Genomic DNA, 21,616 nt, shown 5'->3' with positions numbered 1-21,616 from the left:
TCTTGCTCTAATCACTAGACTGTGTTGTCTCTTAACTGTTTGGAAACCAGTGCATCCCTAGATGGGTATCACTTGGAAACTGACTAAATCCCAGGGATGAAATCTAGACCCACTGAAGTTGACCACAAAACTCCCATTGACTTCAATGGAGCAAGGATTTCAGTCCAGATTTTGGGAGATGTCACTAAAGAGCGCTGTGGCAGGGACTTAGGGAGCCATTGTGGAAGCTGAGGGGACAGGCCTGGGTTAGGACTTGCCTTGAGTGATTCCTGACCTGACTTGCCTACCTTCTTTCAAGAATACCCAGCCTCCCTCCCTTGGCCTGATGTCCACCATGGACCATCTCCTTCTGACGCCTCCCTCAGGACCGGGATCCCCAGCCCAGGAGAAGTAGTGCGGGCCAGCAGCAGCTGCCAACAGCTGAGAGCGACTGGCACAGAGCCCACAGCAGTTCCAAGTAGGGAAGCAATATGAGTAGCAACAAAAGTTTGATGGGAAGCAGGAGGCTTTTTGTCTTCTTGGGAAGAAAGGTTCTTGCTTTCGCAGCCTGCAGGCAGGCTTTGGGGGTAAGGGTTAGGCAGGGCACAAGGGGCCTGTATCTATTCAGTGGAAGGAAAGCCTTTCATCAGAGGTGGGAGGGAGAATTTATCCTGGGGTAGGTGAAAGGGATAGTAAGTCAGTCCTAGCATGCTCACCCTTGGTGCAGAATGCTGAGGACTTCCTACTGAACGCTTGACATCAGTGAATGCCTCTCCCAAAGATATACTTTACTTCAGCCCAAAGAATGGGCTTCAGGGACACTGGCTGAAATTCTCTGGCCTGTGTTATGCAGGTCAAACTAGATGATCATAATGGTCAAACCTGTGAATCTGAAGATACGTGTTCACTGTAATCACAGGGTCAGGTTGTAGATTGTATAGCGACAACCCCAGCTTTAAAGCGTGGATACTGGTAGCAATGAAGCCCTGGCAGCATGGGCTGTACAAGCTTGCCCGTGGCCTGGGGTAAATATTTGGACTGTTAGTCTGCCTCAATTTAGTAGGACAAATCTCTTTCTCTGAGGGTTGTCTCCAAGCAACTTTCTGGGTCCTGCTTAAATGACTTCAGTTCTGTAGATTATATGCAATAAATACATTTTGGGGTTAAAACTTTATTGTGTGGCCAAATAAAAAGGAACGCATACATTGAGAGCTGATAGGATAATGGATATGCAGCGATAGGAGTCAGCAGGCAAATACAAGCACAGAACGATGCCTGACCTAGACAAGAATTAGAGCACGATTCATTAATACTGTGGCAGATAGAAAGAGCACTCTCCGGCAGAGGTGACAGCCGTGGCCAGGAGTACAGAACAGAACAAACCTCAAAGCCCACCCCCTACTCCCGCTGGTTTGCTGATCCCAGGTGTCCAGCTGACCCAGGAACAATCTGTCAGACCCCACTCAAAACCGATTGCAAGAATGGGTTCCAAAAGTCCGACTAGTTATCCATTGTGTGGAGAACAAGAAGAACATTTTCTCTCATTTAGCCAGCCCAAGGAGGGCAGAAATCCATAAAGGTGTGCATGGCATTGGATTACTTTTCCATGTCATCGGCTCTTTATAGTCACCTGCCAGTGCAGGTCTCAAGAGGCATCTCTTCTCTCTTTCATTTAGATGATGAAGCAGACTTGTATTGTCAGAGACAGAACTGCCTATGTCAGTTTCCAGTTTTCGCTCACTCCCTCTAAGGACTCTGTTCCCAAAAATTGTAATAACAGATCACTCTGAAATCACGTGAACAAGTCAAGTTTTCCCAGTTCTACAGCCTCAGCAGTTGACATCTGGAGCATATCTGGGAGGATAACCTAGTAGAATTTTGGTAGAAGCTATGAATGGCTACAGAAACCTTGAAGAAATTCACTGGATCAGCAATTCTCCAACGGTGAGTCGGGACCCCAAAGTGGGTCACGCAACCCTGTTTTAATGGGCTGGCTTAGACTTTCCGGGGCTGAAGACAAAGCCTGAGCCCCACTGCCTGGGGCTGAAGCCCGAGGACTTCAGCCCTGGGTGACAGGGCTCAGGTTACAGGCCTCCTGGCAGGGGCTGTAGCCCTTGGGCTTTGGCTTTGTCCCCACCCAGGACAGCAGGGCTTGGGCAGGCTCACGCTTTGTTCCCCCTCCTGGAGGCATGTAGTAATTTTTGTTGTCAGAAGGGGGTCAGGGTGCAATGAAGTGTGAGTACCCCTGCACTCGATCCTATTGGATGGCTCTAGCATGGGGCCCCGACAGCATTTCTGCCCATTACAAATTAATGGTGCTCTTGTCTTCTTGAGAGAGGTAGCTTTTATGGTCAGATTCCCATAATATTCTTATTCAGAACACAGCTCATTCCTTGGGTGTACATTATAGAAGTTAGGGGGTCTATTACAGGAGTGGGTGTGTGAGGTTTTGTGGCCTGCAATGTTCAGGAGGTCCAACTAGATCGGGGATGGGCAAACTATGGCCCACAGGCCAGAGACCGTCCTGCCCGGCCCCCGAGCTCCTGGGTCGGGAGGCTAGCCGCCAGCCCATCTCCTGCTGTTTCCCTCCCCCACAGCCGCAGCTCGCTCGCTCCACCGCCAGTGCAGTGCTCTGGGCGGCGAGGCTGTGAGCTCCTGGGGCAGTGCAGCTGCAGAGCCCGACCTGACCCAGTGTTCTGAGCTGCGTGGTGGCGCAGTGGCGGTGGCGTGGTCCGGCTCCAGCTGGGTCGCGTGGCTGTAACACCACCAGCCACCGGTGCTCCAGGCAGCGCGGTAAGGGGGCAGGGATCGGGGGGTTGGATAGAGGGCAGGGGAGTTCGGGATGGTGGGCAGGGGGTGGGAGTGTGGATAGGGGTCAGGGCAGTTGTGGGGGGGAAACAGGGTTGAATGGGGTCAGGGGTCCCGGGGGGGCAGTCAGGAAGGAGGGGGGGTTGGATGGGGCAGGGGTCCCGGGGTGGCCATCAGGGAACAGGGGGGGTTGGATGGGGCAGGAGTCCCGGAGGAGGCAGATAGGAGATGGGGGACAGGCCACGACCCCCTCCCCTAACCGGCCCTCCATACAATTTACGAAACCCGATGCGGCCCTCAGGCCAAAAAGTGCCCACCCCTGAAATAGATGATCATGATAGTTCTTTAAAGTCTATGAGAAGCAGAGTGTGAAGCGACTGCAGTGCATATAATGCAATAGCTATCTCATCTGGAACATATTAACCATTTCGCCAAGATTCTGCCTTCTCTTTGTTGCGTCCAGTCGAAATGTCCTGTGCAGTCAAAGTCAATACAAAGGAATGATTCCCTAATTCTGTCCTGCTTATTCACACAGAACAGCACAGGCTGACTGAGGTTGTGGTCTTAAAGTAAAAGTAGTCTGAGGAACCGCAAGGTCCAGGTCTGCTTCTGTGAGCCCTGGCGGGGGTTGGAAAGTAAACGTCTGCAGCAACCCTACAAAGAACAGAAACAGCTCCATCTTGGCCAGACTTTCTCCAATGCAATTCCTGCGCCCTGCAGTGTCAAAAATGATTAGATTTAACTGTCAGAGAAATAGTTACAGAGATTAATGTTATAGCCCAGGTCTACACTACCGGGGGGGTTGACCTAAGATACGCAACTTCAGCTACACGAATAGCGTAGCTGAAGTTGGCGTATCTTAGGTCGACATACCTGGCCGTGAGGACGGCGGCGAGTTGACCCATCGACTCCACTTCCGCCTCTCGCGAGCTGGAGTTCCGGAGTCCACGGGGAGCACGATTGGGGATCGATTTTATTGCATCTACACTAGATACACTACCGATAGATCCCGGCGGGTAGTGAAGACTTGCCCATAATAGTCATCAGGTGATCTATTAGGAGCAGTAATGGGACTCCTTGTGTACCATTGTACCCAATTGAACTGACATATAGTTACAGCATAATAATCTGTGTTGTAGCCAGATGATTATGCCAGTAGCTCATGTTGCCACGATATGCATGTTGATTCCTTTGTCAGACATGTTCATATAGCAAGGAGGTGATAGGCACATGGTAAATTGCATGGTCCCACAATATGCCAACATTTTTATGGCTGACTTAGAACAACGCTTCCTTAGCTCTCGTCCCCTAACGCCCCTACTCTACTTGCGCTACATTGATGACATCTTCATCATCTGGACCCATGGAAAAGAAGCCCTTGAGGAATTTCACCATGATTTTAATAATTTCCATCCCACCATCAACCTCAGCCTAGATCAATCCACACAAGCGGTCCATTTCCTGGACACTACTGTGCTAATAAGCGATGGTCACATCAATACCACCCTATACCGGAAACCTACTGACCGCTACACTTACCTACATGCCTCCAGCTTCCATCCAGGACACACCACACGATCCATTGTCTACAGCCAAGCTCTAAGATATAACCGCATTTGCTCCAATCCCTCGGATAGAGACAAGCACCTACAAGATCTCTATCAAGCATTCTTAAAACTACAATACCCACCTGCTGAAGTGAAAAAACAGATTGACAGAGCCAGGCGAGTACCCAGAAGTCACCTCCTACAAGACAGGCCCAACAAAGAAAATAACAGAACACCACTAGCTGTCACCTTCAGCCCCCAACTAAAACCTCTCCAGCGCATCATCAGAGATCTACAACCTATCCTGAAAGATGATCCTTTACTCTCACAGATCTTGGGAGACAGACCTGTCCTCGCTTACAGACAACCCCCCAACCTAAAGCAAATACTCACCAGCAACCACACATCACTGAACAAAACCACTAACCCAGGAACCTATCCTTGTAACAAACCCCGATGCCAACTCTGTCCACATATCTATTCAAGTGACATCATCATAGGACCTAATCACATCAGCCATACCATCAGGGGCTCGTTCACCTGCACATCTACCAATGTGATATATGCCATCATGTGCCAGCAATGCCCCTCTGCCATGTACATTGGCCAAACCGGACAGTCTCTACGCAAAAGAATTAATGGACACAAATCTGACATCAGGAATCAAAATACTCAAAAACCAGTGGGAGAACACTTTAACCTGTCTGGTCATTCAGTGACAGACCTGCGGGTGGCTATATTACAACAGAAAAACTTCAAAAACAGACTCCAAAGAGAGACTGCAGAGCTAGAATTGATATGCAAACTAGACACAATCAACTCCGGTTTGAATAAGGACTGGGAATGGCTGAGCCATTACAAACGTTGACTATCTCCCCTTGTAAGTACTCTCACACTTCTTATCACACTGTCTGTACTCGGCTAGCTTGATTATCACTTCAAAAGTTTTTTTTTTTTTTTTTTTTTTTTTTTTTTCTCTTAATTAATTGGCCTCTCAGAGTTGGTAAGACAACTCCCACCTGTTTATGCTCTCTGTATGTGTGTATATATATCTCCTCATTATATGTTTCACTCTATATGCATCCGAAGAAGTGGGCTGTAGTCCACGAAAGCTTATGCTCTAATAAATTTGTTAGTCTCTAAGGTGCCACAAGTACTCCTGTTCTTCTTTTTGCGGATACAGACTAACACGGCTGTTACTCTGAAACTTGCCAGGCTATGTAATACGTGAAATTATTATGCACCATCTTCCCTGGCAGGCTGTGGTCTCTAGTGGATAGGACATAACTAGAGATCTGAATTCAGCCACTGAATTATTGTGTGACCCTGGGTATGTCACTTCCCCTCTCTGTGTGTTTGTTCCCCTCCCATGCTGTGTCTGTCTTGTCTGTTTAGATTGTGAGCTCTTCAGGGCAGGGACCACCTCTGGCTGTGTATTTGTACAGCACCCAGCACAATGGGGCTCTGTACCTAGGCTGAAATCTTCAGATGCAACCATAGTCCACAGACATCATCCACAGACTTATCCTGACACCCCAGCCCCTGAGCACTTTCAAACAACCCCTTTCTCTTAAAAATCAACCTTCCCGAGAAACGTTCCCTTCCCCGAAGGTGGAATGGTTTGAAGACCTGTAGGCTATCACCCAGCCAGTCTCCCTTTGGTGACTGTCTTTTGTTCTTGGCTCCCATAAGTTTGTTTCTTTTTTAGCAGGATGCCCTGCCCCAGAATGACAGGATCTGAGAGATGACATCATGAAGAAATCAGGGGAAAGCAAGAACGTGGCTTTTGACCTCAAAAAAATCACTGCTGATGATTTTTGCATCAAAAATGCACACTCACGGCTGATGCTGTCGCAGCAAATCCCACACTGGAAAGCGGGGTCCAGAATCATAGCTGGACTCCTGACCCCCAGCTCCCACAGCCGACTTTTAACAGAGACGGCTGTAAAGTGTCGGGTTGCAAGGCAGGATTTGAGAGATTCTGCAGGAAATCTCCCTCTACAATACTTTAGGATTCCTGCAGTGCTGGGATTTGTAAAACTCCTAGTAAGGCTACTCTTTCCAGCTGTGCCCACTTCTAATGCACTCTGTTGGATAACAGCTCGTGCAGGCCAGGAAGGAGGCAGCTTTGGGAATTAACAGCATTTGGAAACATTTATTGCTGTGCCACAGCAAGGAGGCTGGTTAGAGGACACCTCTTCACTAAAGAGGGATTAGGATGGAATTTCACGGGAAATTTCTGATACCTTGCAATGGTCCTTGCCTGTCAAAATGTCATTTGACTTCTTGGGATGGGCTGTTTGTTTTATTCCACCTTGGCTGCATGTTTGCGTGTGTGTGTGTGTGTGCGCGTCCATGCACATGCAAATACACATTTAGAGGGGTGGAGTAGGTCAGTATTTTACACCTCTGTCTAGCACAGGAGTGTGCAAACTATGGCCCTGGGGCCGTATCCGGCCATTCAGATGTTTTAATCCTGCCCTCGAGCTCCTGCCGGGGAGCAGGGTCTGGGGCTTGCCCCACTCCAAGCCGGGGAGCAGTGTTGAGGGCTTGCCCCGCTCTGCTTGACTCCCAGAAGCAGCGACATGTTCCACCTCCAGCTTCTATGCATAGGGGCAGCAAGGGGGCTCCGCATGCTGCCCCTGCCTGAAGCGCTGTCCCCACAGCTCCCATTGGCCAGGAATGTCGGCCAATGGGAACTGCAGGGGCGGCGCCTGCGGATGGGGCAGCATGCAGAGCCACCTGGCTGCGCTTCCACATAGGAGCTGGAGAGGGGACATGCTGCTGCTTCCGGGAGCTGCTTGAGGTAAGCGCCATCCGGAGCCTGCACCCCTGTCCTCCTCCCATGCCCCAACCCTCTGCCCCAGCCCTGATCCCCCTCCCACCTTCCGAACCCCTTGGTCCTAGCCCGGAGTACCCTCCTGCATCCCCAACCCCTCATGCCCAGCCCCACACCAGAGCCTGCACCCCCAGCCAGAATCCTCACCCCTCCCACACCTCAATCCCCAATTTCATGAGCATCATGGCCTACCATACAATTTCCATACCCAGATGTGAACCCTCAGGCCAAAAAGTTTGCCCACCCCTGGTCTAGCATCTTTCAATTAAGCCCACCACCTCCTTGTGACAGAGTATTATTAACTGTATTTTGCAGACGAAGAAATTGAAATCCAGAAAGGATTCAGTGATGTGTCCAGGCCACAGTAAGTCAATGGTACAGCCTTGTGTATCTGGTTTAGGGTATCATTCAAGTCCTGTTTATTTTGGCTGGCCTCTCCTTGGCACCTTTTGGGCTCCCTTCCTTGTTCTTTTGGAGCCGATACCCTTCCTTTCCTTTGCCTACCTTTGTATCAGTTGAGAACTGATCCATTTTGTTAGAGGGAAGGCTTATGCTGAGCTAAGTCAGGTCTGTTGCAGATTCATTGGCTCTGCTTGGCTGGGTATTAGGTTTGCTTGGTCCTTTTTGAAATACTGAAATAGATCTCTCCTGATCAATGCTCTGTTTCCTAATACAAAGTTCCTGATCCTACCAGAACCTGAGAAACCTCTGCTCCTTTCAGGATAGGGCCCCTTAATTACCTGTGGAGAATGGCAGGAAAGCTTCTTTCTTTACAAACTTCCCATCAGCATCAAGAAAGTGGTTGGGGTTAAACTCATGTGGTGTCTCCCACTGTGTTTTATCCAGCAGCACCGAGGTGAGGGAAGGAATCACGGTTATTCCCTGGAATACAACACGAAGCACAAACTAAAAGAGGTATTTGGTTCTACAAACCCCTGTACTTCCAAAAGCAACATGAAATCTCTGATCCAACTGACACTCCGATCGTGAGGAATTCTCTTAGGGGTACATTGCTCTGTGCTCTTTGGGGCAACGAGCATCCTTTTGTTCAGTGTTGTACAATGCCTAACACAATGGGGTCCTGGCCCCTGAGTGGGGCTTCTTGGTGCTACCACATAGCAATAATGATAACAACAACATTCAGAGTAGGACATGATGCTGCCAATGCCATACTCAGATGGGCAAGGACATTGTAGCTGTGCGAGTACTGGTGGCTGAGGCAAGGAAGGGCTGCAGGATTTGGTCCTAAAAGATTATTGAATTCCACTGATCTACTCTTTGTCAGTCTCCACCCTGCTGTTTAAGCTTTGCTTCTTCCTGTGACCCAAACCTCGGTCTGATTGAAGTAAATGTGAATCTTCCTACGGACTTCACTGAACCTGGATTTTACCTGTTGGCTGTGCCAAATTCCAGCTTTAATTCTGGTTTCTACCAGGTGCACTTGCATAGATGATTTGAACCCTTCCATTCAGAGCACTGTACATGGTACAGGCTGAGATTTTCAAGGCAGTGTAGAGTGTTTAGAAGATGGCTAAATCCCCAGGACTGCCTTGGAAACTGCAAACATGGGGCCAGATCCTGCATGCCAGCCTTCCAGAATACCTCACATTGCAAATAGCCCTCCTGAGTCAAACAGAGCTACTCTTGGAGTGAGGAATTACTCACATGAGGATGGCAGAATCTGGCCCTTAGTATCTAAGTATCCATTCATTGCTGTTGGCAAAGGGCGGAACGTAGTGGTATCCATTTAAAAAAAGTGATACATACCTTGGGGAGGAAGTAGCCTCTGAAATGTGTATCAACAGATGTGCACCGTGGAACATGTGGCAGCAGGGTGATGAATCGCTGCACTTCATGTATCACCGCATTTGTAAATGGCATGTTTTTCCGGTCTTCATATGTGGCCTGGCTTCCTGATTGGACAACGGTCCCAATCTCCTCTTGTACCTTTTCTAAAAGTAAAAGCAAACGCAAATGTGTCCCATCAGAAGGGCTCTCTCCCCACTTTTGAATTTGCTTTGGCAAAAAGAAACCACATTTTGCAAACCCTAAACCTGGCTTCCTCAGGCACCTCAAGTCTCTCTGGATTTCAGGCATGTGTGTTTTGTTTTGTTTTGTTTTGTATCATACTACCTACACAGCCCTTGTCTATGCTGCTCCCTCCAGGAAATAGAAAAATCCAGTTTTGGAAGACAGAAACCAGCCTTACTCAACTTAGACTGCAAACTCTTTGGGACAAGGACAATCTTTTTGTTCGGTGTTCATACAGTGCCTAGCACATTGGGGTCCTGATCCGTGATTGGGGTTCCCACATGCTACCGCAATACAAATAATAACTAATAATAAAGAGAGGGGATGCAGCTTTTGTGGCGAAAGCAACATTGGCATCTACACATCAGATACTTAACCTGACTTTCTTATTAAAACAAGGCACCGACAAAGAGTGAAACCATAGAGTGGCTCACTTTGGATCTCTGGATATTTCATCATCAGTAGGATGGCCCATTGCAAGGTTGTGGCAGTTGTCTCAGTTCCAGCCATGACCAGGTCAAGTACAGATGCTATTATGTTTTCATCATGAAACAGGCTGTCTTTCTTGTTTGTCTCCTTTAAACACACAAGTTTCAGTTAGTGTTGAAAGTGCTCTTGTTCACTCTGACTGAGGCAAAATTACAATTGAGTAAGATTTGGGAAGTCCCACCTCGCCCATCGCATTTTCAGGCATTCTCATAGGTTTTCAAGCCAAGGGGAAGCCAGTGGAGGATTTCAGAACCGAGGGCAGAGTTGGATCTGAGCCACACAGTGCAGATCTGCATGGAGAGCTGAACTTCCCCAGAAGCTAGAAGGGTTTTGATACAAGTGATTGGTTTGGGGTCCATCTCTAATCTGAAGCAGGGCTGAGCTTCGCTTTGGATGGTATTCACAAACTCACCCCTGCAGTTCATTTTGCAGGGGTTGGAAATAAATACCTATTCCCTTCTGTGTGCAGCTGGAGATTCCAGTTCAATGATTTCAAACCTCCAAGAGACACCTCCCACTCTATCTGCCTGGTTGGAATGTGTGCAAAGATTTTTTGTGAACATTCTCCCCTGCCAGACTGTTGGAGCATAGTGATCCTTGAACCCAGCTCAATATGAATGGCTAGGAGGTGCAGTGTACATATCTGGCCCCGCTCTGTTTGAAAGAAGAAAAATGTAGAGTCTAAATGTTTTTTGTTTTAATATTACGCTGAGATCAATCTGTCTTAGAAATCACAGTGGCCAGATGCAAGGAATAAATGCAGGGCCAGGACATGTAGCTGTGATATAACAACTGACTTCCTTATTCCTTTTAGAACAATGAGATCAATGATTGGTTTCTTTATTAACACAAAGCGTCAGATTCATCCTTTATGAAACCCTACTGATTTTCTTGTAGGAACAAACAGTTGATCATAGATTATAAAGTGGGGTCGTGTTTCCACATCCAATTTTGATGAAACATTCACTAGATAAATTATGGCAAAAGTAAGGGAACGGAGTTTGATTTCAGTTCCATCTGGATAACGGCATTGACCTCAGGAAGGTTATGTTGATGTGGCTGAGATCAGGAGCTAGTTAAGTGTTTTTGTTGAAAACAGACTAAATTGTAAATGGAGCAGCTCGGTCACATACCTGGTGCTGCTTGAACACTAATGCATCAACGTAGCTCAGAGAGTTCTCGCTGAGATCTTGTCTGCTGATCTGGATGTAATTCCTTAAAATGATGCGCACATCTTCTATTTTTTTAAGTAAAATCTTGTGGGTTTTGAGAAATAATCCAAGGAATGGGTAGAAATTAAAAAACTAGTAAGGGAAAAAAAAATGGATGCGTTAAACCCAAAGTGCCAAGATACAGGAAGAGCCATGCCAAAGGGTGCTGGGATGGCCTGTCATTACAGGTCTGTAACATTGTCCCGTAGAGGTTTGTAATGATAACCAGCACTCCTGATGTCACTGGGACTCCAACTGGGTGAAGCTAGCCCATTTGAATGTAGGGCAGGGCCTTATGCTTTCAGGCCCTGATTCAGCAAGGTTCTTAAGCACAGGCCTAACTAGAAGTTCATGAGTGGTCCCATTGGAGCAGATTTTCTATAGCATCTGAGCTCTGCTACAACACAGGGATGAAGCCACAAGGGAGCCAGTTGTGTCTCCCTGATTCTGAGGTGCCAGGTTCTCAGCACAAGGGTAAAGCTTAAAGGAAGCAGCTCTAACTTACACCACAGGTGTAGGGTCCCTTGGGAACCTTATGCTAGATACGAATTGGGTGCACTGCTCCACCAAGCCCCTCCCGCCAAGAGTCCCGGACATGCCGACCCTGTATCCCCTATGTTGGGCTGGGGCAGGAGTTGGCTATGCCAGCTGAGAGTTCCCTTGCACAAAGGAAATTCTCCTCTGGCCACATTAAGTCCACTTTGTGCCACAAAATCTAGTCCTTTGATTTCAGTGGGGCTAGGTACATGATTAAGTACTTTGCTGACTCCTATGAAGCACGTTTAACACAGCCATAGTCTCTGAACCCGGACTATGATTAGAAAATACAAGCAAGGCAGGCAAAGGCTGCGCTTTCGTGCACAATGAAATGACATTTAAGAACAAATAGAATAAATTAAAAAGATAAAGTCTCAAATTTGCGGGGGGAACCAACATTCAGTTCAGGGCTAAAATTCATATAGCATAATTCTCATCTCAGATCCACACCAGACAGCAATTCTCAGTGGGACTATTCTGTGTATCATAGAGGCTATCAGCAGCCTGGTCACAAAGATGTTGCTCTTGTCTTTGCTGATAAAAACAAGAACTAATAGGTTGTAGCCCCAGGCACCAGTTATTCATATATCGCTGCCTGAAATTAGCGTGTTAGTAAACTGTTTCATGAGCACAATATCTTCCATTCTGCACTATTACCTATCTGGTGCGAATAGATATTGTGGTACCAGTTCATACTAAGACACGACTATCACTGTCGTTTCCTAGGGTGATACATGCCATGAACTTGCTGGAATAAACCCTGCGTGTGACCATCCTCACATGAACAACAGAAGGAGCTGTTAGGTGAAATGTGATCCTCCCCCCTCCCCCCACCGTTGAATTAATGATCCAAATGCAAATTACAACACTCAGGAACACTGTGGATTTGTGACTCTGTCTAGGGACCTATAAACCAACCAGTGGATTTCCTCCACCCAAACAAGTTTTTCTTGTTACAGATGCAATGTAGATAACCTTCGTTTAGTAAGTATAATTCAGTACAGGTCACTAATAGATGTGGAAAATAGTCACCACACAATGGACATGTTACAAAATCCATGAATACAGCTGATGCTATTTCTCATGCTCACTGGTAATCTCAGCTTTGAGGCCAAGAGGGCACAGAGCCTGAACTCCATTTTTGGGGCTAGAAGCGTTCTTAACTCCCATGTCATGGTTGAAGCACATTGGCTGGAGAGTTGGGGAAGCTTGCAGAGTGAATCCAACCCTTCACAACAGGGTTATTCCTAACTCACAGCCCCTTTGTTCAGTCTGTTAGACCAATGATTTGTAAATGGTGGTAGGCGGGTTGCAATTACATAGTATACAGATTGGTTTCAAATATGGTCTGAGGTTCAGACTCCGTTTTAATGACACTGATTATAATTATGAAGGCAGCACCCTGAGTACTATTGATTTTTAGATGGGATGTGCTAGTTCTTACAGCCTGAGATCTGCAGCGCTGGGTCATGGAGCCTGTATGACTCAAAATACACTGGAAGAGTTACTTACATGCAAGAATGGAGATCCAAGAAGAACCATAACTTCATCTATGAGTCTTAACAGAGTGACAAAGGTTGGGTCTTTGTAGTCAAACCGGTCCCCAAACAGCATAAGAAAGGTGATGTTGGTTGGAGCAGCGTTAAATGACTTGAGGCTAAATGGCTCACCTGTATTAAGAACAAACAAAAGCATAAACATAACTCTCATGCCACAGCCTCACCACTGACTTGTGTTTACAACGGTGCTTGAAAAGTCTGAGCAATGCGATATTTAACCTTAATATTCCCCAGCTCACCTCTGGAAGATTTGATTGTCTCAATAAGTAAATGAAGCTCTTCAAGAATTTTTTCCTCTATCAGCTTTTTCCCCATTCCAAGATTGCGCATGGTTGACACAGTGAATCTTCGTGTCGTTCTCCACAGCTCTCCATTAGAAAAGAATACACCTGAGGTATATGTAAGGTATATGTGATTGCTGAGAACGTAGAACTCAAGGGGATCCTAACTCTACTTAAAAGAATATGAGAATATCTCCACAGTTTCTCTCCCTCCATTTCTCCTTGCTGTTCCATTATCCCATTAGCCATTCATTTCTATGTCCTCCTCCTAGCTCCGTCCATCAATCCCAGCCATCTTTTACTTCCTGGAAATAGTTTTCCTCCCAGTTCAGACTTTGCCATTCATTGCTATGTCCTCCTCCTAATTCCGTCCACCAATCCCAGCCATCCTTTACTTCATGGAAATAGTTTTCCTCACAGTTCAGTTTTTGCCATCACACTCATGTGGGAGGCAACCAGGCATTTAGAGCACTCCATTTTTTAATACATTTTCTGTGTGACTTTAGTGCTGATATAATGTGCCAGATTAACAGCCTTGAAGACCTAAATCCTCTATGGTCCATTCAACTGGTGCCGCAAGGGTAGCAGAGGCAAAAGTTTCAGGCTGTGCCCTAAATCTGACATGACCTCTAGTGGTCAAGGGATAACAGTGTCTCCAAGCCCTTAGTCAATCCTTGGCATCTCTGCTGAAGCTACCAACAAGTCTGTTATTTAGTACTGGTGTTGGTATTTGCTTGTATGATGTGGATAGTATCCCTCTGAGAATGAAGCTGAGTCCACCAAACTCATTTCACCCAGATCAACTAAAAGTCAGTCGCTCGTCATAGCTGCTGATCTGGATTAGAATTGACCTAGGAGCTAAATGTGAAAGATTTTCTACTGCCCCCCATTATATCAGATATACTGATTCTGGCCAATTCTTTTCCTCCTTCCATTGATTTGTCAGTTTGTAGCACTGAGATCAGCTCTCAGAGTGTGACTGGGGGGGGCTCTATCACACGTGGTAATCAAGGAGCACTATGTGATAGCTGATGCTGGAGCGCCTAGTTAAGCTTTGAGCTAGAGAGTGGAAGAAATAAGAGGAGGATCCAGGTAAAATGTTTTCTAAGCCAATCATGGATATGGGGATGGAGGAACTGCCTTGGATGGAGCTGTTTGAGGGACGGGATCACAGATTTGGCTCATAACCGTTATCTGAACCTGTGATATATTGTTCTACAAAGGGCCATTTTTGGAGGCAGGACTTTCTGGAATGAATACAATCCAAAATGGCAGCACCGACTGGCAAGAGAGACAAAATACGGAGCGCCAAATCCAGTATGGTTCATCTTTCATGAACTGATACCTCAGGTAAAATGCATTAATTGCAGTGAGGCACCTAACTCACATTGGCTGCTTATGGGAATTAGTCACATAGTTGTCATTGTGCCTTTAAAATTCTGCCCTCATCTTTTAAAATTCAGGATGTTAACTGGTCACGAAGTTGTTTGCCAAAGTAATTGTCGCTAATGACAAGAGCTGCACACCGGAGAAGCAGAATTTTGGGGTCAGTTTAGCTAAAATACAGACTCAGGGCAGGACTTCCAAAAGTTCTCAAGCCATGGTGGCCTTGGCCTAACTGAGCCCTTTTGAAACTCTCACATCTCCAAGGGCTAGTACCATTTCCATGCTGGATTTGTTCAAATATTGGGATGGGGGGTCGGTCTACAAATTCATCTGTGAAGTTCACGAGCGCCTCCTTCACGGCTTCGTATCCAGTGAGGACTACAGCTTTCTGGGACCCAAAGTGGAGGGTGAACACTGGCCCGTATTTTTCTGCTAGCTGGAAGAGAGGCAGGGTTTTAGTATCACCAATGGAGAGAGCGCATTAAGAAACCCCTCATTTCCTCTTCATACCCAAAGCTTATGCTGGTGTATTTGTTTATAGCACTAATCTGACTGGCATATGCATGAGTTCAGCACTAAATTCCGTTGGTCTAGTAGGAGCACAATTCTCTTCTGTGTGGGGAAAACCACACACGCGTCAGCCCAATCTCCAACTCGGTGGCATTCAGACTAGGAAATCTGGCCCCATGTATTTTAAACAAACTCATACTTTTACATACTCTTGAACATTAAAAATGAGATATTCATAAATCCTCAGTGTTTACACACTTTGTTTACTCTTTGCACTTCTCTTAATTTAGTCAGTGAAAATCTAGGAATCACTGATGTCTATTCTTGATTCAGAAACAATGCTGGGTAGTTAGAAATGGGGGGAAATGTTCCATGTCAGGTAGCTGAAGTATAGTCATTAAAAGGATAGTTCTGGTATAGTCTATAGACTGGTATAGACTATTAGCTGGATGTTTGAGCTCAGTGCCACAAGAGAATATTCTCAGGTCTACAGGAAGCTAATAGTCTGGTTTTGTTCTTAAGAAGAATGAGAATAAAAACCAAACAGACCCCTAAAGAATGGGGATCAGTTAATAAACAAAGTAGAGGAATAAGAGAAAGATAGATACAAACAGACCTGTTGTTACAAAATGTATAACAATTCGTATAGCTATTGTGACTCACTTAAAGGCGTATTGCTAGAGCTGTGAAAAGAACAGAAATGCCATTTCATGCAGGATTTCAAGTTTTTTTAATTTCTTTTTGGTCTGATTTGGAATGAAAACTGAAAATTGCAAAATTCTCCATGAAAGAAAATATTTTTTAAAAAATGTTTTGGCTCCATCCAAATGTTTCATTTTGATTTTTTGATTTTATATTCTACTATATTGTATTCTATTCTATTGTACATTATAAAATTTAAGAAAATTCAAATTAAAAGTTGTTTTGAAAGGAAACATCTAAATGTTTTATTCCAAAAATGTCGACATTTTGACACATCTGAACTTTTCTTTTTTGCTAACTACTCTAAACTATCTGTTCAATCTTCTATTTAGCTGTGACACTCTTGCTACTTTCCCCAGACCTGAAGAAGAGCGCTTGTAGTGCTAAAGCTTGTCTCTGTCACCATGATAAGTTGGTTCAACAAAAGACACTGCCTCACCTCCACCGTGTCTAATTTCGTAAGTATGTCTGCAGAATTGGCTGTGCTGGGGGGCAGATTCCTGTTCATGTTTGGTAAAGAATCATGTTTGCTAATGACTCCCAGGGACACTCTGCATGTAGCATAACTCCCTGGGGGGAGAACCCTAGTTTCATGGGGGCGGCATGTGGGCACATGCTGCTAGCCGCTATGTGTCTTGCATTTTTAGGTGAGTAGAATGGGATCCCCCCCACACACACACCCCTGCGTGAGGTCAATGCACTCAGGATATATGTTAGGGTTACCATATTTAAAAAATAAAAAAAGAGGACACTCCACGGGCCCTACTCCCGCCCCTTCCCCACCCCTGACCCCGCCCCAACTCCACCCTTTCCCCGCTCCTTCCCCAAAGTCCTCGCCCTAACTCCCCCTCCTCCCTCCCAGCAACGCGAAAAGGGCTGCCCGAGCGCTACCGGCTTTACGGTTTGCTGGGCAGCCTCCAGACCCTGCGCCCCCGGCCGGCGCTTCCCCAGCGCAGCTGGAGCCCGGGAGGGGAAGCGCCCAGCCAGGGGCGCAGGGTCTGGAGGCTGCCCGGCAAACCATGAAGCCGGTAGCACTCGGGCTTCAGGCAGCCCCTATGCCTCCGGACCCTGCGCCCCAGTCGGGCACTTCTCCTCCCCGGCTCCAGCTGCTCTGCTCCTCCCCGGACTCAGACTTCGGCTCTGTTTAAGAGCCAAGCTGCCCGAGCCAACGCTACCGGCTTCGGGCAGCCCCTGTGCCTCCGGACCCCAGCCGCCGGCTGGGCACTTCTCCCCGGCTCCAGCTGCTCTGCTCCGGCGGCGCAGGGTCCGGAGGCATGGGGGCTGCCCGAAGCTGGTAGCGCTGGCTCGGGCAGCTTGGCTCTTAAACAGAGCCGAAGTCTGAGTCCGGGGAGGAGCAGAGCAGCTGGAGCTGGGGAGGAGAAGTGCCCGGCCAGCGGCTGGGGTCCGGAGGCACGGGGGCTGCCCAAAGCCGGTAGCGCTGGCTCGGGCAGCTTGGCTCTTAAACAGAGCCGAAGTCTGAGTCCGGGGAGGAGCACAGCAGCCGCGGGAGAGGAAGTGCCCGGCCGGTATCTTTCCCGGACATGTTCGGCTTTTTGGCAATTCCCCCCGGACGGGGGTTTGATTGTCGAAAAGCCGGACATGTCCGGGAAAAACCGGACGTATGGTAACCCTAATATATGTTAGTAACCAATAGGTGCTATACACTGGATGGAGCCCTGCAATGATTACTGTTTTACTATTTGTATCACCCTAGTGTCTAGCAGCATTAGTCATGCACCAGGACCCCAAATATTTGTTGCCCTGTTTATTAAACACTGGCAGAAACAGATCCGAGGCAGAGCTGGATGGGCAGGAAAGAAACATACTCAGACAGCGCCAGGGTGAAGTTTTGCAAAACTTTCCTCTTGGGGTAAGGAAAAGCAAAGCTCCTGGATTGAACCTAGCCTGACAGGCTCCTTTTCAGCATCCTCTACAGATAAGAGCTCTTTATCTGCTTAAACAATGCTAAGTGGTTTTAATTACAAGTTAGCAGAAGAGTTCACAGGGTATTTATTCCAGCTACTTGACAAAATTATTCCATCCTGTTGTTCTGCCACTCCATCGATTTCAACGGGAATTTGCCCTGGAGTAACAACTGCATAAGAACATCTGGATTTAACCCTTTCTTATGTGGCTGTTGGACTCTTTATAGTGAATTCCTCTTACTTCTTCCTGCGGTTTTTCTTTTTCGTGTTAGTTATTTGCTAATACTCTAAAAGCCCTCTGGGGATGAGAGCTGTCAAGTTCATATTTAAAATCCCACAAGCACTATACACTTCATGTACCTTATCAAGTTTACATGAAAAAATCCACATTACCCGGGGCCCTTTTTTCGTGGTTGATCAGAAACGATACTGCCACCATATAGACAGGAGCTAAAAGAAGCTTGAGACAACATTATTGTGCAATTTTTACTGCTCTGAAATTTTAATTCAGATTAATAAACAACAACAAAGTCTTCTTACTGGTTTAGCTGAGGCAGACTTAAAATGCACAAGGCGTTTTGTTTTTTTCCTACCTTCAATAGTGACTTATCTTGCCGTCTAATATCCAGCAAATGCAGGTTACCAATGATCGGAAGAGGAGGTGGACCAGGAGGCAGTTTCAAAGGTGAGTTTTTAGAGCCAGTTGAAAAATGAAATGCACCTAATAAAAGAAGTGCACACAGCAGACAAATTACTGCAGGATCAGAAACAAATGGCATGAAAAAAGCCATTTTTTCCGAGTTGTAATCTGGTTTTTGGGCTAGGAGCAATAACAAAGAAAATGTGGTGGCACTGTTCAGAGTGTAGCCGCGGGTTTTATATTTGTTCTTTGCGATTGCCACAAGTGTTCTCTTCTTATTAGGGTTTGCAAAATACCTAAATAAATACTGTAAACTCCACCCTCCTTAAACACCTTGGAGAATGTGGTCTAAGCAGTTTGCAGTGTCTGTCCAGAAATAAAGAGGGTTTCGGGTTACAAGCCTGTGCATATTTGTGCAGGGATATATGTGTCTGATGATAGAGCTTTGCAATTCCTATAGCGCCTTCCACCTGAGGATCTCAAAGCCCGTTATGAGCAGTGACATAAGTACCATTATGCCTGTTGTGCAGCTGGAGAAATAGAAGCACAGGGCAGTGAAGTAACTTGCCCAGGATCACACAGTAAGTCAGTTGCAGAGATAGGAATAGAACCCAGGGGTCTGTCTACCCTAGGGCAATGGCTGGTTGAATTGCCAGCAGTGGGTCATCCTCATCTGGCTTGAGAATGGTATAGCTTCTAGAGAAGGGATCAAAATGCCCTAGTGTAGACAGACCATTTTCGATGCCTGTTGAAAGGGGGGAACATAAGGATTTGTCATTGACAAGTACTGTCAGCAATAGTCTGTTTTCCTAGTGTGGAGTTGAACCCTAGCACTTCTGATACCCAGATCTGTGCCATAACCACAAGACTCTTCAAGAAGTAGTCATGGGAGCTGAGTCTCACAGCGGTTGATTATGGCCTTTGAATAGACAGAGACTGGCACTTGGATGTAGGCTTCAGGTCCAATGTGTGCAAATGCTTACCATGCCAACCTCAGCAAAGGTGTGTTGTGGTGGGTGCATCTCCTCCTGTTTGTTCTATCTTAGGTAGAAATTGTGGGCCTAATTCTGCTCTGCTTTATACCTTCTACAGTCATTTTTGCTTGTACAAAGTGAGTGTAAAACACTACAAGGCCTGAACAGCTGGACCAGGGAAATATGCTAAAATCTGGAATCTTACCAAGACTTATTCTGCTGATTTTAATGAAATATGGAGAACTATGATATTATTGGTCAAATTTTCAAATGGACCTTCATCAGTGTTGCACTTGAACCTGACTAAGCCTGCAAAACTCATCTTTGGGCATGTAGATGAGAATTTTCAGGAATAATTGTGCAACTGTGTGGACAACGCAGGTAGTTGTGCACCCAACTTCCTGCTTTGCAGGCACAAATACTCATTTGCACACACAAATTCACATGTTTGAGTACAAATGGGTGTACCAGCACATTCTGCAAGTGTATTAGTGCATGATAGTTGAAAATGTGGTTGTAAATCAATAGCTCTAATTACAATGTAATCTTACCCTTCAGCAGTCGCCTTCATGCCACATCCCAGAATAATTGCTGTCAGTATGGAGCTTAATAAGGAGCCAGTATAGAGAGGAAGTGATGTGCAAAAAGGCTGTATGGAAACAGTAAACTAAAAGCAGCCGTCTTTAACTGACATCTTCTCAAGAATGACAGCAAGATGAGACACATAATAGTTAATCCTTGACATTACTGAAGCAATTGCTTCATTAGTTTGGCATCATTTGCCCTACGTGAAAATGCTTTCCATTTGCACCAGCATTCTAAAATGATGGCAGAAAATACAACAATTCTACATGAATCTCCAACATCTGAATTGAGTTTAATGTTACACCACATTCCTAGTGGGGTTGAAAGAGGAACTCTGATTGCCAGCCAACCCAACTTCAGACCTGGCAATCATGTGTGAGCAGGTCTGAGGCTTTTTACATTCGTTTCCAAGAAGTGTCCTGCAGCTTCCCCTACATTCATGGTACACAAGCGCTCTATAGATGTACATACGGAAATAGTTAGATATGGTACTGGTAGATGGGGCTCAAAAATATGCAGCATTGTTCCTGGGTGTTGTAGGACCAGTGAAATTCATTGTGCTTTTTAGCCCTTCCAAAAATGCAGACAAACTCATTTTTCGGTTACATGATACATGTAGATCTGGAAGCAATTTTTATAAAACTGCCTGCAGTAGTCAGTTGCTCATGGAAAGCCTGGGTTCCAAAAATGTGTCACAAGACTAACTCTTGCTTTTCCAGGCGTGTAAAGAGGTGCAAAAACCTTTGCTGGCATCATGCACATGACGCAGACATCCTGATGGCAGCCTGACGTGGGATACATTGCACCTGCCAAATTTGCTGTTGTGTCGCTTTGGAGGGTGATTGCATGACCATGAGGGACATGTTTAGAGAGAAAGGGGTGCAGTGTGAGAGAGAGAAGACTTGAATGCTCTCCAACAGCTACATACACTGCCATCCGCAGCGACCACCAAGCAAGCATGTTTTTCCCTTCAGAAAGGAATAGTCAATATACTCCCAACACATCAAGCCACTATGACCTGTGCTGTCTTGCACGATTTTCCCTGGCTTGCCATACCCCCAGCCTATGAAGCTATGTGCTGCTACCTACTGACTTGGCATTTTGCCCTAACTCTGTTTAATGTTTAAATAATAAAAAGGGATCTTTCAGAAATAGTTTTAAATTGCCGTAGAAAAGACCTTTTGGAAACAGGCCCTTGGGTGTGATGCTTTGATATGACAAGGTTACACGGGGTTTTTGTGATGACAAGAAATTCCTGTCTAGATAATGCATCTGCTACGTGTTTCCCTGACAGGCCCCCGGCTACGTGCTCCCCTGCTTGAGCACACACAGAGATCAACCCTTGAAAAGAAAACGCTCTCGTCTCCTAGTTGAAATCTAAACTTCCAGATCTTGTTGCACCCACTGTCCCAATCCGGATTCCCAAACTGTTTGGCAGCCGTTGCATGACTCCAGCTTCCCAAGCAGCGTGACACCCACTGTACAACTTGAGGTACCCAGACAACATGACTGCTGTGCGTATCCAGGTCCCCAGATTAACCCCACAGCCACTGTTCCAGCCCAACTTCCCTCGAAGCAACTTTCCAAACCTGTGCACATGGTGGATTGGGCTA

General features: G+C 46.3%; 1 protein-coding gene and 1 long non-coding RNA gene across 2 annotated transcripts; one reads left to right on the top strand and one right to left on the bottom strand.

Annotated features, from left to right (window-relative positions):
* The first annotated feature begins 1,841 nt into the window (after positions 1-1,841).
* On the top strand, positions 1,842-18,465 carry LOC128843966 (uncharacterized). The gene is made up of 3 exons (XR_008446402.1): positions 1,842-1,923; positions 16,212-16,337; positions 18,407-18,465. It is a non-coding gene; the product is annotated as an uncharacterized LOC128843966 (long non-coding RNA).
* On the bottom strand, positions 1,917-18,670 carry LOC128843965 (cytochrome P450 2W1-like). Its single transcript, XM_054041129.1, has 9 exons — positions 18,398-18,670; positions 14,941-15,103; positions 13,240-13,389; positions 12,954-13,111; positions 10,827-10,997; positions 9,639-9,780; positions 8,941-9,125; positions 7,914-8,055; positions 1,917-3,501 (listed from the first exon to the last, which is right to left on the bottom strand). Exons 1-9 carry the CDS (start codon positions 18,593-18,595, stop codon positions 3,311-3,313), a joined length of 1,500 nt encoding a protein of 499 aa, XP_053897104.1. The 5' UTR covers positions 18,596-18,670; the 3' UTR covers positions 1,917-3,310.
* Between the last annotated feature and the right edge of the window lie 2,946 nt (positions 18,671-21,616).

The sequence above is a fragment of the Malaclemys terrapin genome, chromosome 10 (genome assembly GCF_027887155.1).
Source record: "Malaclemys terrapin pileata isolate rMalTer1 chromosome 10, rMalTer1.hap1, whole genome shotgun sequence".
NCBI lineage: Eukaryota > Metazoa > Chordata > Testudines > Emydidae > Malaclemys > Malaclemys terrapin.
The sequence above is the reverse complement of the archived record's forward strand: the minus strand, read 5'-3'. Positions and strand labels throughout refer to the sequence as shown.

What these genes read in the sequence shown, in the direction of transcription:
- LOC128843965 (XM_054041129.1), bottom strand. Translation starts at nt 18,595, where the DNA reads ATGGCTTTTTTCATGCCATTTGTTTCTGATCCTGCAGTAATTTGTCTG. An exon ending in TTGGATCTCCATTCTTGCAT is followed by an intron (nt 10,998 to 12,953) that starts GTAAGTAACTCT and finishes TTCCCTTACTAG; the next exon opens with TTTTTTAATTTCTACCCATT. An exon ending in TAGTGTTCAAGCAGCACCAG is followed by an intron (nt 9,781 to 10,826) that starts GTATGTGACCGA and finishes GTGTGTTTAAAG; the next exon opens with GAGACAAACAAGAAAGACAG.